General features: G+C 41.3%; 1 protein-coding gene across 2 annotated transcripts in view; it reads left to right on the top strand.

Moving 5' to 3' along the window:
* PITPNB (phosphatidylinositol transfer protein beta) overlaps nt 1–16,953 on the top strand; it is a 62,316-nt gene that overhangs the window by 13,445 nt on the left and 31,918 nt on the right. For both annotated transcript variants that reach the window (XM_060028278.1, XM_060028277.1), the window contains exons 4-7: nt 4,522–4,613; nt 5,273–5,280; nt 5,806–5,880; nt 7,468–7,551. In XM_060028278.1, coding sequence (XP_059884261.1) covers nt 4,522–4,613; nt 5,273–5,280; nt 5,806–5,880; nt 7,468–7,551 — 259 coding nt within the window. The remainder of the gene's footprint in view (nt 1–4,521; nt 4,614–5,272; nt 5,281–5,805; nt 5,881–7,467; nt 7,552–16,953) is intronic.

Genomic DNA, 16,953 nt, shown 5'->3' with positions numbered 1-16,953 from the left:
GGCGATTTTATTCCTTTCCCACAAATTGGGGAATTTTAAGTCAGTTTTTAATTTTTTTCCCCTTATATCTCTCCCTTTCTTCCATCTCTAGCACCACTGCGTTAACGCAAGCTCCATGTCTCTCAGACTTCTCCGGTTGCCTCCCTGCATTCATCTCTTGCTGTTCATTCTTTTGACTGTTATAAATAATGCTGCTATAAACATTTGTGTACAAGTTTCTCTGTGAACATATGTTTTCATTTCTCTTGGGTATGTACATACACATGTACACGTACCTACAATTGGAATTGCATACGGTAACTCCTCACTTTTTGAAGAAGTGCCAGACTTTTCCGAAGTGATTGTACCATCTTACATTCCCAACAACAGTGTATGAAAGCTCCATTTTCTCCACGTCACTGCCAACACTTGTTATTTTTGGAATTTTTTTTTTAATGGCGGCCATAGTAATGGGCGTGAGGTAGTATCTCATTGTAGTTTTGATTTGCATTTCCCTGCTGATTAATGATGTTGAGAATCTTCTCATATGCTTGTTGATCATTTGTAGATCCTTGGAGAAATATCTGTTCAAATCTTTTACCCATTTTTAAACTGGGTTGGCTTTTTATTGTAAGAGTTCTTCATATATTCCGGATACTAGTCTCCTATCAGATACATGATTTGCAGTATTTTTCCCCCATTTGTGAGTTGTCTTTTTCATTTTCTTATATCCTTTGAGGCTTAAAAAGCTTCTAATTTTGACATTCAATTTATGTTTTTTTCTAAGAATTTTATACGTTCAGCTCTTTCATTTAGCTCTTTAATCCATTTTTAGTTAACTTTTGCTGCCGTCCATTCTTGCCCACTCCATTTAATTTTCCACACAAAGCCAGAATGATATTAAAACTTAAATCACATTGTGTCATTCCCCTCCTTAGAGCCTTCAGTAGCTTCCCATCATACAAAGAATAAAATCCAAACTCTTAGGCCTGTGAGAGGAGCCCCATGTGATCTGTCTGCACCCTGCCCACCTCATCATCCTTGTCTTGTATTCCTCTGTTCTTTGTTCACTACAGTCTCACCATGCTGGAGGCCTCCCGAGCAGCCCAAGCAGACCAGATCTTTTGCTATCTTAGGACCTTTGGTCATGCTGGTCCCTCTGCCTGCTCTGGTGTTCGCTGTCTCTTCATGTAGCTGGCCCTCTGCACCCTCCAGTCGCCACTGTAGTGTCACTTCCTCAGGGAGGCCTTTCTGAGTACCCTTGCCGCAGGTACTCACTTGCCCACTGCTATGTTCCTTAAAACTCATAGCCTTCAGGAAAGGTAATTTTCATTGTCATTTGTTGTTTGCTGGCCTGTTTTCTGTTTCCCTCCCTGGAAGGTGAGCTCTGGGTAAGAATTGTCCCTGTTTGTACACCATTATGTACATGGTGCCTGGCAAAATGGACAGGCAGTAAATACTTTAGTGGATGAATGAATGAGGTCTCCAGTGTCTTTAAGGTATATTTTAGTTGATTATAAAATGAAAGATTATTTATGACAAATTAATGTAGTCTTCAAATTCTTCCCCATGTTTTTCTACATTTTGATGTTTATCCACAGTAGGATGGAGAAGGTTGGAAAAATGGAACTTTGAATGGTTTTGTTTGTTTTGTCTACAAGAAGATGTAAACATTTCATTGGAAAAAGTGCAGTTTGAAATGATTTGCCAAGGTATTATTTATCTCAGGAACAAGATTTTTTTAAAAAGCTCCTACATCAGAAGTTCAGTGTACACAATGGTCATTTATTATGTATCTTTTAAATCACATAAGCCCTTTGTTTTCTTCTGCAACTATGACGAAGTTGTCTTACTGCACAACAGATAGGTTCACAACCATTGGTATATTGAGGTTAGATCTTAATATTGATAACACAACTGATAAAACACTTCAGCTGAATTTTACCCTGAAGTTAAGTATTCTTATTTTGTATTCAGAGGTGGGGTAGGGGAAGGGCTGTGTATTGGCAAAGTACCTTTGTGCATCTGGACATTATACTATGGCTGACTCTTAAACTCTGAAGTCGAGATGTGTTTACCTTGAGGTAAGCACTGTCATGCATGTTGGTTTATCATGAGGACAACATTTTGTGACTAGTTTGGGGGAATAAGAGGAGGAATGTCCTTTTTAATTTGTTTGTTTTTGAAGGTCTAGCTCTATTTTGTTAATTTGGTTAATATTTGTCCCTTTTCTGAGACTCTAAGCTTCCAAAACAGAGTTTCCTGCATGTTAACTAAAGTGACTTCCTAAGTGATACTGAGGTGGAAAACAAGGTACGTGCTTTCAGTTGTGTACGAATGGCACACTTGACCTGCCTTGTTAGGAATATATTAAAGTTGCCATTAATGAAAATTCCTCTCCTTTAAAGTAGAAGTGAAATTCCATTTTATTTTCTCCATTTATACATTTTCCCTAAATTTAGTCAGATTCATTGAGGAGAGATGTATGTTAATGTTCTCATGTTAAACGTAAAAAACCAGTAAATTTGAAACAAAACTAGCTCAAAGGTTGGGTCGTTTTTAACTAAGTCAAAACATAAAATGAATTGGAATTCGCATGGTAGAAAAAGCATGTTGGAAATAACACAATAGGCATTTGGAAGCAAGACGATGAAACACTAAAACTTCCTTACAGATTTGGCTCATGCTGGCCGTCAGTAACTGACTGCCAATTTTCTTGTTTGTGTCAGCAAATTTTAAAACTTGATGAATATTAAGGTTTTTAGAATATTGGGCACTATAGGAATAAATAGAATAGTTCAGAGTATGTTTCTGAGCTGGTACACAGCTACTTTTCTCCTGCCTTTTTCTAAGTTGACCAAGTGAACCACTGATATAATCTGTTCGTCATTCTCTCAGATGACAGGTAATCTTGTAGCTAGTATTATAAAACATTCCCCATATGTATTATGTTATACCCTGATTAGACCTCTCCTACATTTAAAGGAGTTTTGGTTCCAGTTTTTTAGCAATGGAAGAAATAATTTGGACTGCTTAGAGATTCCTTGACTTTTAATGTGATATTATTTTCATGTATCCTGTCTTTTTTTGTTTTTTGTTTTGGTTGGAATACATTTATTTCATCTGTCTGTAAACAAGGCATTTAAGAGTTACGGCATTTTTTAAAATACATATTAAATCAGGTGAGTTAAACTGTAGGGAATTCCTAAACTGTACCGTTCTTGGTACTGCAGAGGCAAGGAAAGGACTGTCCACACTACTGTAGCTGTGCAGCTCTCTGGCTGGTGTGGAGTTCATTCCATCTACCTTGCTTAGTCTCCAAAATTCAACATAGGAATATCTTTGTTCAACTGCTCAATCTTACTATGGGGCTAGCAGTCCTCTCTGGGTCTCATGTATCTTTAGTTTGTTCTTTCTCTTAGTTTAGGAAATTAAGTTGTGCTTGAAAGTTGTCAGAAAGCAGCTCTGATGGAAAAAATATACGCAGGGCTTCAAGTTGGAGGATATCATTTTGACATACAGTTATTCAGCCACTTAAGTGCTGGTTACATGAAATAATGAATTAGTGCTTAACTCATAGTGTTATTGAGGGATTAAAGTGAAGAAAGGCACGTGAAAGCACCCAGCTGCATGTCAAATTATAATTAAAAAGCAGTAACCACTGTTTAGTGGGCTCTCACTGCACTGCACCATTGCTAAACACGTTACAGATTCTGTCTGATGGAATCCTCTCAATAACCCTGCGGAGCAGATAGTATGAAGTCCGTTCAACACAGGAGGAAGTTAAGAGCGCCAAGTAATATGCCCTAGGTCACACAGCTTCTAAGCGGTGACGTTGGGATTTGAATCCAACCTGTGGAAAGCCTGTGCATGTAAAACTGCTTTCTGTACTGTAGGTACCGATCAGTAAAATGGTCATTTCATTTGTACTGCTTTGAAGACTGATAAAACTGATTTTCCATGTTTGTTAACCAGTTGTGTTTTCTGTTTGTGGTGTGTCTGTGGATGTCCTTTGCCCATTTATCTGTTGGAATCTTTCCTGATTATCTCATGAATTTGCAGAAACTCATCATGTATTAATTACATATTTAACCCATCTACTCTGACCATACTTGAGGCAGCAATTAACATTCATTTTCCAAGTCTACAAAATGTTATACTTGAACATATTTGAATATCTTACTCTGTACATGGATCCTTCACATTATCATTTTCTTTAAGTTTATTCTGTAAAATGTATTAAAGGACTTTTATTCAGAGTCGTTATCTTATTTTGGCAACTATATACTGCATTAAGAAACAATGTGGTGTAGTCTAAACTGCAGGAGAGAACTTCTGTGTTGTATTATGTGCAGGTTGAATAGCTTCAGTTAACCCTTAGATCTCATATTAGGGGAGTAGGTCAAAAGCCATAAGAAAGAATTGCTTCTATTTTAAAAAACAATAATTTTATATTTGAGTACTCTTTGAAGCAGTCTGATAGCAGCCAACGAAGAATTAATGGTGCTGTTGAAAATATATCCAGTCTTTCTCTCCTCAAAGCAAAGTCCCTGCATTCGTGAGGATGATTGCTCCCGAGGGCTCCTTGGTGTTTCACGAGAAAGCCTGGAACGCATACCCCTACTGTAGAACAAGTAAGTCTGGTTCCCAGAAACCGTTTCACCCTTCTACCCTGCGGCTAATGAGGAAAGGGACTGCGGTGCCCGCGCCTTAGAGAAAGGTAACATGAAGCAAGGCCTTCTTTGGGTTGTCGGGGAGTCACTGCACGCACTGGCAGAGAGGCAGCTGGGCTGGGTCCCGCCCCCAGGCCCTAGTGAGGGACACATGTTCATTCCCAGATGACAGGCACCTTGAGGTCCTCCGTTGACCAAGCAGGCTCCACGGGGAGCAAATAAAAGGAATACAGAAACCTTAAAGGTCATTCTCATGCACAAGTGTCATTTGATGTAGTTTCAACAGTATTTTACTTGTATTGCCACATAGTAGAGGAAGAATATGACGGACAGACTCCTCAAACAGTTTCCTGTTGTTTGCTAAGTTAGCCTTATAAACGATGTTTTGCTTTTGTGACATTATTCTTTTACCATTGTTTTAAAATTAGATTATTGATTCCACAATCTAAAGTATCCTATAGTGTCACTGTTTAGAAGTTGTGTTTTGCAGATATAAACCAAATGTTCTGTGTCGGCAGGTAGTTTAATCTTTGTGACATTAAATATTGTGACAATTTTGGCTCCAATTAATATTCTGACATTTTTCCCCTTTTGTCGCCTACCTGTTCGTTATGCCTCAGTTGTAACGGTGAGTAAAACTCTTTTTGTGTCACATACTCTTCATCTATAAACTTTGCTTTACATAGTAATATTTTCAACTATTTCTTGCTCTTTTCTTAAAACTGCCCACTGCTGCATGGCTGCTCCTCAGTGCTCCTGGCAGCAGCTCGCGCTCCACCTCGTGCTCCATTGTTAAGGGGCTCTTTCCAGCCTTGCCTCAAAACTCTCCCTATTCACTTTATTTTGCTTCTGCTACTTCCTTTGAATGCCAGATTCACTCGCCAAACCTCACAGCTTCTTTACTATTAGCCCTGTGTGCTGTATGACAAGCAGGGTTGTTTACATTATTTAAAAGCATGCAGCAATTGGTTGGCCTGACAAGTCTGTAAAAGTAGGCAGCTAATGGTTCTTTGTCACTTGAGGACCAGTGTTCCTATGTCAGTCTTCCTATAGAGTCAAAGCATGGACACTTGTGCTGGGGAAAGCTCCTGCAGACATGAGCCCCAAGAACCAGTGGAAGATCACTATCATTTTACTGTTGTGTTTTCTGCAGAATGAATATATGAAAGATGATTTCTTCATTAAAATTGAAACATGGCACAAACCAGACTTGGGAACATTAGAAAATGTAAGTTTTGACTCTGGGCTTTCAGTGTAGAAGGCCCTGGAAATGGGAATACTGTAGTCATTTTGTCATCACCAAAGTGATGCCACCTGCCTTAGATGAGCACCTGGCCACAACCGGGTGTGTGTCAGATTGCGGTGAGGCAAGCACACAGCCAGAAACAAACGGGCCTTCCTTGTCAGTCCCTTGCCCTGGTGTGTGAGTGGACTTTGGTGAGGTTGCTGTTTTTATCATCACTTCTCTTTTCCTGGGACAGGGAAAGCATAGATAAAAATTCACAGATAATTTTTTTCATCTTTTCATCTGTGTATTTGCCAGAGCTGCTCTGCATAGCAAAATTGATTGCTTTAATTTTCACCTCCATTCCATTTTGCTGGAATATGGGTTGATTTCAGAGAAATGGCCAAAAGGCAGGAGGGAGAAGGTACTTTGACTGATTTACAGAAATGTTGACAAGCTCCTGCCTTTTACAAATTGGTGCACATTTATCCCTAAAGTAAATTACCAAAAACTCAGTTAAGACTCAGTGTAGTCATTAACTTGTAAGGTTTGGCAGGGAACTTGGGAGGGCATCTGGTATAGGTTGATGCCCTGGCCCAGTGGTTCTCAAAGGTGTGATCTCTGGACCAGCAGCAGCATCTGGGAACTTGTTAGAAATGCAGACGGCTCAGGCCTCACTGTATACCCACTGAATCAGAATCTCTGGAAATGGGGTCCAGCAGTCTGTTTTCTGGTGGGCATTCCAGTTTGAGAACTACCGTTCTAACCTTATGATATGCTGTTATGGGAAAGTAAGTTTATGGTAATTGTTGTAGATTCTTTTCTCCCTGTGGTTTAATGTTATGGGTGCCAATCAGTAGAACTTTAATGATAATTTGTAGTATTTGACTTGAGTTTTTCTTCGAGATGATCATTTGACTTTTCACGTTTTTTTTTTTACAGTAGCTCTAAAATTTAGTCGAAATGAGATATTTTGGTATGCTTTAGTCTGTATGATTTAATTTGCCATTTTTAGTTTTCAAATGGGCGTATCTTTGGCAGTTTTTAAACAGTTCTTTATGGGTTCATAGATGGAGTTTCAGAAATAAATGATTGAACAACATGAGGTATAGAGGAATTGACATCCTACTGAAACTGAATAGCTTTAGGATAATCAAATACAGGAGAGGATTTAGACCATACAGTGCAGCCTCTTAAAATGTAATTATAATGTCACCTTCTGTTTGTCTAGGACTTAGAGGTTACAAGGACTTTGTCATGTACCATTTGGGTTAAACATAGGTCAGGTACATTTTTTGTATAAATCATCTCTAAGGGCTACCAGAAAATAATGGTGACAGATTTCTGTTAATTTGGCATTATCCCCTTCCCTCTCCCCCTCCCCCACCCCCACTTATTATTTGGGGTTACAGGGGTAAAAGATTTTGAGATCCCTCCAGCCTTCAGACAACTAATTTAATGAAATAGCAATTTGGATTTTTTTATTCCTCATAATGTACTCCGAGAGTCTAAAGATAAAAGATTATGTATGTAAGTGTAGTAGTTTTGCCTAACAGTTTGCTTTGTTTCCTTTCTCTTTGTCATATATAGGTACACGGTTTAGATCCGAACACATGGAAAACTGTTGAAGTTGTCCACATAGATATTGCAGATCGAAGTCAAGTTGAACCAGCAGTAAGTATGATGTACAACTTGATGACGTTTTAACCTGTTGCCTTTTACATCTAAAAATTGTTTTATTTTTTTTTCTGGTATGACCTACCTTTCTACCCTGAAATAAGCCTGGAACTTAGGTCTGGGTCCAAAAAGAGATCAGAGCAGCAAAAGAGATCAGAGAATAAGAGAGAAGGTGATTTGTTTTTTCATGTGGATTTCACCTTTGTACAAGTGATCCCTCTGAGAAATCCCAGTATTCCCAGGATATACATAGGAGTTTGTTTTCATTGGGGGGGAAAAAATAACATTATTTTACAAAAGAATTTTCTCTTGAGCTTCTTTAAATACTATGGGTCCCTTGTACATTTAAAGTCTGATTAAGAAAGCAAAAATTTAATTTACATACAAATTTTCAGTAATTCAGGGCTAAAGTTGTCATTTGTGGGAAATGGTTGATGGTAGAATATCCCAGTCTAACAGTTGTGTAGCTTTCTCTTTTGAGTCTTACTAGATGTAATTATTTGTACTCTAGACTTTTGACTTAATTAAAAAAAAATTTTTTTCCCAAAAAGTAAGGACCCTTAGTCCTCACCCCAACCCCAGCAATTAAGACCCTTGTTATTACTTTGCCCCAGTTTATAAATGTGAACTCAGTTCTTGTAGTGTGTGGGGTACAGTTGTGGATTTTTTACGTGCTAAAATAACCGGTGGCCCTCTTCCTGCTAGTCTGGAGAACTAAAACTTTGCAATAAGAGTGGCAGCCCTTGGTTTGTCATGGCAAAGCATGGCACATTCGGTTAGGATCCCTTTCCATTTCATTTTTGTGCTTATTCCCTGAACTTGAGCAGTGTTGTAAGCTGAACAGAAATAACCCAGATAGTAAATGTCTGGTTTTGCCATTGAAATTGAAAGGTAAGCTTTCAAAAACAAAGGTTCGACCTTTTTTCAGAAATCACTGGGGTTGGGACTGCCAGCAGTGACCCTCTGCTAGGCCAGGTCCTGTTCTGTTTAGGGCCTCCTCCCCGATAAGAAGTGTGAGCACGGATAAGGGACTCTTGTCATAGAAATTCTTAAATTTTAGTCATGCTGTGATTTGAAGTTATTCTGTTTTAGTGATATTTCCACCTCTGAAGTTATATTGGACTTTTTTATCCTTAGAAATGAATGTATGTTCTGTTTTAAAAACAACATTCAGGTGTGTGTTTGGCCCCTTTATCTCTCGGTATCTCTTCCAGCCATGAGTTCGTGTGTGTTAAAGAGTGTGGTGATAGGGTGAAAGATCACTGGGAGTGGGTCACTGATGGCTAGGTCAGGGTAGCTCAGATGCCTGGAGCAGCAGTGCTGCCCACTGGGATTGGGTGAAGGCACTCGGATCGTATTGCGGGTGTTTGACTAAGTTGTGCTGGCCAAGCAAAACGGTCCAGTCTTGTGGCTCAGAGGTTTGCATTCCACCTTGTTCTCCAGCAGAGCACAAGGCACCTTTGATTTTGCCGGGGGCACAAGAGTAGTTCTTTGTTCCTGTCCTCAGGCTAAAATGGGCTCCCAAACAAGGTTTGCAGGCAACAGTGCAAGGGGAAAGAACAGTTCAGGCTGATTGTGCAAGAGCCCTGGAGGCCCTCATTCCCTTCCTTCCACCGCAGCCTCACCTCCAGAGAGGAGGGAAGGCACTGCTGGCCCGGGATGCACGATAGCAGCATTGCCACAGGGGCTCTGGCTGGAAGGCACCACAGTGCAGAGGCTCAGCAGGTGGCTCTCTTTTTGGAAGGATGTGTGTGTGGGGTGAGGGGGATAGATAGTGAGAGAGAATGGATTGGGCCCAGATGAGAGGGGTCTGCATTGTTGAGTCCATGGCGCTGTCACTGAGAACATACACTTTGAAACTAGATGGGCTTCAGATTCAAATTCTGAGGTCTTGCTACCTACTGGCTATTTAGTTATTTAACCTCTCTTCCTGATTTATGTTGTGAAAAATGGGGCTGGTTATCTCACAGGATTAAATTTGAGCACTTAGAGCAGTGCCTGCTTTAATAAATGTTCGCCATTATTGTCATTATTCTTAGCAGGAGTTCTGAGAATCTGTACACCAAGCATTGTTTGGGGAGTGAATAAGTGTTCACATATGTATGTGTGGTTTTGTTTTTCACCGTTCATAGCTCCTGTTTTCCAAGTTACACCTTAAAGATTAGTTTAAAGTTTACTGAATTCACAGTACCTTTTTTTATTGTAATAAAATACACATTAGATTTACCACTTCAAACATTTTAAACGTGCAGCTCAGTGGCGTTTAATACATTCACAGTGTTGTACAACCATCATCACCATCTAGTTCTAGAACATTCTCACCTCCCCGAAAGGACACCCTCTACCCATCACTCCTCACTGCTCCCTCCCCCCAACCTTTGGCTACCACTAAGTGTTTTCTGCCCCTATGGTTTTACCTGTTTGGGATATTTTATATAGATGGAATCATAGCAATATCTGGCATTCTGTTTGTGGCTTCTTTTACTTTGGTATAATGTTTTCAAGGTTCATCCACCTTGTAGCATGTGTCATTTTGTCATTCTTTTTCATGCATGAAGAATAGTCCGGTGTATGAATACCATGTTCTGTTTATGCATTATTCTGTTGGTGGACATTTGGGTTGTTTCCACCTTTTGGCGATTGTAAATAGTGCTACTGTGAACATGTGTGGCACAGTAGCTTTTTGTTTGTGTGTTTTCTCAGTTGTGGAAACTACAAGTACAAATGATATCGTGTAGGGATTCTCAAAACCTTTTGACATTAAAAAAAGAAAGAACCTTAACATGCATATTTTCTGCTAAAAAAGGAGAGAGGGGAACTCTGTGTGGTGGGAGGTGAGGGTGCCCTTGCAAGTTTGGGGCTTGGGGTGAGGGGCAGAGCACTGAGCTGCCTGGGGGCATGTGAAGGCTGAGGTGGGTAGAGCACGGGGAGTCATGGGGCTCGGGCTCTGCCTCTGCCTTCTGCACAGCCTCCTCCTTCCCCTCTGCTGGTACAGATGGTTGCCCCACTCTCTCCCTTCAGGTTCCACCCCCATCTGCTTGGCCTCCACTAGTTAATGTTTGCATTAGGATTAGCTCCTATTGCAAACACCTGGACCACCTGGCTCTCCTTACTTCTTGCCAGATCCAGTTTGGTTTTCTGTTGAATTAATTTGTTCCTTTGATTCTGCACTTTCATGTTCCTTGGAAATTATAGCCCACTGTGTCAAAGGAAGCTTTAAGGACGCACTTGCATTTCTGAAATGGCCATGTTGTCATAGCAGTCAACTCATATCGTGGGGCTCAGTCTGTGCTGCTGGCATAGCCCCCGGTAGCTCCTCAAGATGGTACAGTACCCTCAAGAGGCTTACACTCTGGGTGAGACAAACCCCGTACAGTGAAATAGTTAACAAATGGTGGGGGTGTGTGCTTGGTCCAGAGTGCATCAGGATTTCAGAGAAAAGAAATGATCTGTGAGGACAGAGGTCTGAAAAGACTGAGGAAGAGTCATAATAGGACGACGAGTAGCGTTTTGATGGGTGGAGCGGTCCACCCCCACTCTCACTGCAGTTTTCCCTCTTACCCGTGTTGCTCTGATGTATGTTTGTTTTTTTCTCTCCCTTCTAAATAGAAATTGAACCCCAGAGGGAAGAATCTTTGTACTGTTAACCCTTGCTTCCCCAGCTCCTAGAACAGTGCCTGGGCTGTAATAGGTACTCAGTGAATGTATGTTGAATGAATGAGTGAATTGCAGGCAAGCAGAATATAAGCAGAGGTACAGGTGCGTTATCCAACGCTGAAGGAGAGGTTGGAATAATAGAATTGAAGGGGGAACCTTAGCTACCTAGGCCTCAGTGCTTTCAAACTGTGCTTTGCAGAACCCTAAGTTTCTTGGAAACCACTCTGGTTGTTAGGACGAGTGCCTAGAGCATGGGGCTGGGAAGTTCCCTCTGCCCCTCTCCCAGCACAGTTCTGCATGTCTTACACTAGTCTTCACCATACGATTTACTTTGAACACAGCTCTGCAGCTACACATAGTTTGGTTTCAGGGCTAAACAGGGAGGTCCTATTGTACAAGTAAGGAAACTAAGGCCAGATAAACTGCGTTTTTCTCAAGGTCGTTGAGCTGATGCCTGAAGTGGAAATTCTAACTCAGTCCAGTATTTCCACTGACTTGACTCCTTCCGAGCAGAGGCCCTGTCTGCTTTGTCTCTTTTCAAGCTGCCGCTTGAGCACTGTCTTCCTCTCCTCAAGCTGGTCTGCCACTGGCCACGTCACGCTTCTTGTTCTGGCCTCCCTTCTGGGAACCTTCCTCTCTGTCCAAAGCCTGTGTGTCCTGCAGGATCTGCCTCCGGGGGATTTCACTTTCGTTGGCATCAGTCTTCCCCTGTGCTGAGTTTCAGCTCTTGTTCATTTCTTTGCTGTGTCTTGTTCTGTGTTCAGGAACCCATCCCCTCTTCACAGAGTGGTGACTTGTGAATAGGTGTCAGATGAACCTGATGAGCTTGAGGGCAATGAAGAAACTAACCTGTAACACCTGGGTTGGCCGGGGGTGAGGAATCAGGCACTCACATACATTCCCTGTGGGCGTGTAAGTCGCACAACCTCTGTTGCAGAATTGCAAATGCACCTGCCTTTTGCCCCAGCAAAAGTCCACTTCTAGGAATTGGTCCTACTCAATGTGAAGTACCAAATGTATAAGCATAAGATTTTTATAAGGAAACAGTCTGAAGTCTTAAATGTTTCTCCATCGATGGGGAGCTGATGAAAAACGTGGTTCCACCCGTATGGTGGAGTTCAGTGTAGTCACCAGAAGGGAGTGAATCTTTTGTACTGATAGGGTATCCTTTCCAATAAATGTGGAGGGAAAAAGATAATATTTATATGCATGTATTTGCTTGCTTACGTATAGAGGTCAAGAAGTGTGTATAAGATGGTGGTGACAGTGATTCTTCAGCAAATGGGAGCAGCTAGATTAGATGGCAGGGGGATGGGGTAGAAGAGTCAGGGTCTGGCAGAGACATGCCCAGTGGACTGGGGGGGGGGGGATGTTCTCACTCAGTGTTCAGTTTTCTGTTGCTACGTGACAGATCACCACAAGCTGAGTTGCCGTGTAATGTAACCTAATCAAAGAAATGACAGCCCATCACCTTTGCCACAGTCTCTTGGTTAGAAGCAAGTCACAGCTTCCACCTGTTCTCAGGGGAGATTACACAAGATTGTGACTCACTGGGGGAAAAGGGTCATCTTAGGATACGTCTGCCATACCAGTGGCCAATTTTTAGTACCTAAAGTTTGCTCTTTAAGGATTAAAGTGATGCTAGAATTGGGAGCTTGGTTAACTGTGCATGGGCCAACGAGGTGGATTTTCAGTAGGGAGACCTGAAGGTGTAGTCACCTCTCCATGCTCAGCCTGGCACCTTAACTCCTGGAGGTTTTAGTCTCAGTCTAATTCCTTGGTTTTTATTTTGTTTTTAATGAACTCTGGTTTTACTTGAATGAGCTAAATTTTCTTAAAACGTCTGAAATGGTTGAATTTCTGTCCTGCATATTACTTGCTTTAAAAGAAGTAAAAACAGTCGAAGAAGAAGTAAAAACAGTAAAAGAAGTAAAAACAGTAAAAGAAGTAAAAACAGTAAAAGAAGTAAAAACAGTATTTTGAGAGGATAAGTAGTCAACTCTCCCAAATCAGGACAAATGTGAAATGGTTGGGAGTTAAGAAACCAGGAAGTTGGAAGTGAAGCTTGAATCTTTTTACTCCACCTGGTGGCGGGTGTCTGTCACTGCAGCTGGATTGAATACAAACACAGCCCTGAACGTTATTCTAGTTGAGAGTAACTGTTGACTGCTTTTAGCGTTTAACTCTCTCTGCTGTGTTGCTCTCCTTGTAGACTTGCTGGGTTTTGGTCATGCTTATGCACTGTACTTCACCATGCATAGAAGGCATGTGATTAGACCCACAGTGTAACTGAATACTTGGGTGGATGCTTTGACATATTTACATAATCGAAGGATGACATTGTCAAACTAACTCTAGGAACAAGGAGTTGTAAAAACTGTCACTGTGATGCAGAGTCACAGAGTAATTTGCTGCAGAAATCATATATACATTTAAATTTATGGGTTATTTGGTTTTTTCCTTGATGACTTATGGGAAGTCTGCATAGGACTGTTACTATAGCCACCATTCTCTGGTATTTTCTAGAAGATAACAGCACTGCCTAATGAAACAAGCTGAGCAGTCTGAGATTTCTGCTTAAATGTCCCCACCCAATTTCTTTTGGCTACCATGCAAAACGGATTTCTTGTTTTAGTGGAAAGAGGCATTGGAGTGAAGTATTAAGATGTTATATCCTTTTAGAGGGAAGGCTCCTTCTGCTTGTAATTGCAGCAGCCACTGAGCACAATCACGTTCCATCAGAACACACCCCCTGCCCCCACATCTCCTCCATCCCCTCAGCTTCTTGCCCCTCCCCCATTTCAAATATAACCCAGCTATCACTCTTGAAAAGCCTTCCTCAGTAAATTGGGTGCCCCTTGGGGGCCTGGACTGTACTGATCATGTCTGTGTTTCTAGGACCTAACAAGATGCTCAACGCCTGACATGCAGAGAGCTCTTCAGTAAAGGTTTGATCAGTCAAAGAGAATTTGCAGATTTTTTCCTCTGTGGTGTGAAAAAAAAAGCAGGGCAATGGGGAGACAGTTTGGAGGAAATGAAGTTTTTATTGTTCAAATATTAAATGGACAAATGCTACTTTAGCTCCTTCTGTACTAATTCTGGATCATGAAGTATATGTGATGTGCCTTCAGTTCTAAAAACTGTGTCCTTTCTGAATGAGCAGATGCCTTTCTGTCAGATTAAAAAGTGTTTCAGTTAGATCAGATTGTAAGGAGGAGTCAAGGTGTCCAGCGTAAAACACCAGAATACAAGTTTTAAAGTATTTTTAATTTCTAAAGTCGCTGTTGATACATAACCACAATAAGAAGTTGAGAATTCTTTAAATGTCCTGATGAAATGCACATGCATATCTTCAACTCATTTCCAAAATATACACAAATGAGTCAGTTGACATCTGCTTCTGCTTTTTTTTAAGGTATGAATTTGAATCTGGCCCCTTTTAATCATCTCCAGCACTTTGTCTAAGTAGCTTTCCATGATTTGTATACAAAAGTCACTTCCCAGGAGAGGAAGAGTCTTTAAAGTGTAAGCCGAAGTGTACACATGATTAACATCAGAGAGACCTTCGTTTTTGGAAGTAATTTGAAAGAAAATGAGCACAATTTAAAAAAAAGAAAAGAAAAGAAAAAGAAATTGGAACCACATTTTAGGTATTTATGTGTAACCGGGAAAGGATTGTATCAGCCTTCTTCTGTAGTCTATGCTTCCTCTGAAGTACATGCTATGGGACTTTATTTTTATAATTTATAATTTTTTTTCGTGGAAATAAATGTTCAATTCAAATTTTTAAGGCTCACAGGTCTAAAATTGATAAAGCTGAACATCTGCTTTTTAGATGTCAGTAATAAGCAAATATTAATGGCATAAAAGTTTGGGAGATATAGTTGAAAAATATAGATCTATGCCAAATTAAAATGCATCAGGTTTAAAGAGAGAATAATTTTTTTTCCCTTTTTCATCATCTTAGGGTGTATCAATTAAAGGTGAAAGATTTTTCCCAAATGAGGCATTTCAAAGCCAAGAGTTGCCCAGTTTTTAACCTTAGTGTTGTTTCACTGAAGATGGTATTCCTAAAAGGAAGAGACACACAAGCTAGAAACTCACATGCCATATTGTTTCTGGGTCACAGAAAGGATGTGCAAGGTGTGGTCTGATTGATCAGATCCTTAGTGGAGACTCCTCAAAGAGCTCAGAGGGGCACTTTCATTGTGAGTGACCCAGGAAGCTCGTGCTCTTAAGATAAATCTCAGATTTCATACGTATCTCTTCCTTCTTCTGTCCTTTTTAACCCCCCTCTGCCCCATTTGTTACTTTCAGGTCCTTATCCTTACATGCTCATGAGTATAATTGCCTTGGTTGCCATGTTGTGTTTACCCCAAGTCCTTTTTTTTTTCCTCCACATTTGCGATTGTCCCCGCCCCGGGAAGTGGTGGAGAGGAGGTATCTCACACTCTGGACTCAGAGCTCTATGCCTTCAGCCCTGATGCCTGCCCCCAGTAGCCAAACCTCCCTCCCTGGGCTGTGCTCCTTGGGTCGCCACTGTTGGACTCCAGACGGCTCTGTGCCATCTCCTTCCAGTAGAAAACTTCTCCTGAGCAGCTTTTTCAACAGGAGCTCCTGGAGCAAAGTGTGGCTCCCCTCACTAGTCCCGCTTCTTTCCTTGCTACCCCAAGGGACACGGGAACTCCCAGGTGAGAGGCCAGGGCTGCTCATAAAGTTCACTCCCTCGCGGGGCCTGGAACCCCTCTGCTCCGTTCCAGCCCATGTAGTTTCCCCACTTGTTTGGGCTCCTTTGGAGAACACCCCCACCACGGCCACAAGGCCGTACATGTGTGGATCTCAGTTGTGGCTGGATCTGCCCACTGGTCCAGTTCTCTGAACGTTCTGTAGAGGTTACAAGCTTCTTTTTAGGGCCCCTGAGGCCCTCTGGGGAACGTTGTGCCTAAGTCCTAAGCTAGGACTTTGGCCAAAACGCTTTCCTTTTAAGCAAGGTCTGCCCGTGGGCAGCTTGTTAGAGATGAAAATTCTCCTCCTCCCAGGTCAGAGCCTTCCAGGCCCTGGGCTGTCTCTGTCCAGCTCTTTAGGTGATTTCTGCTCACTCTTGGGAAGTGCTCTAGTATGCTGTTACTGGTCAACATTGTAGAGGGGGCACTCTCCTTCTAGGATTTTGGAAGCAGAAGGAACCTCAACTGGAGGCCATGGTCCCAAAACATTCACACCAGTCGCTAATTTTACTGTTCAGGAGTTTCAGCTCAGGGAAGTGCTGTAACTTTCCCACAAGCCACGTTACCAATGGACTCAAAAGCAGGGCTGCTGACTTATTTTTCTAGAACATCTCACTGTATGCTGTTCCTTCCTTTGCATTATGTTGATTAAGAGCATTCTCAATTTATTTAAAACAAGCAAGTGCTGGCTCTTCCATCCATCTTCTCTTGCCCCCCGAAATAGCAGCTTTCGTCGTGGCCTTTGTTACCTCCATCCATAACTGCTAAACTCGGGCATATTTGGAAATTTGCATACATACAACAGAATAGAAGGATTGGAGACCCTAAGATGTCTTTTGGTGTGCGTACTTACAGTGAGCACCACTCATATATTTTCATGTTCATTTAGCAAACATTTATTGGAATTTGCTATTTGCTCTGTGTTGGCGTGGTAAATATTTTTCCAGATAAACTAATAATTGTATCTGTCTGAAGAGCCTGCAAGATTCTTAATCAGTGAACATGTTAAAAGTGTTTC

This window comes from Delphinus delphis, chromosome 13 (assembly GCF_949987515.2).
Source record: "Delphinus delphis chromosome 13, mDelDel1.2, whole genome shotgun sequence".
Classification (NCBI taxonomy): domain Eukaryota; kingdom Metazoa; phylum Chordata; class Mammalia; order Artiodactyla; family Delphinidae; genus Delphinus; species Delphinus delphis.
This window is presented reverse-complemented; position numbering and strand designations above follow the sequence as displayed.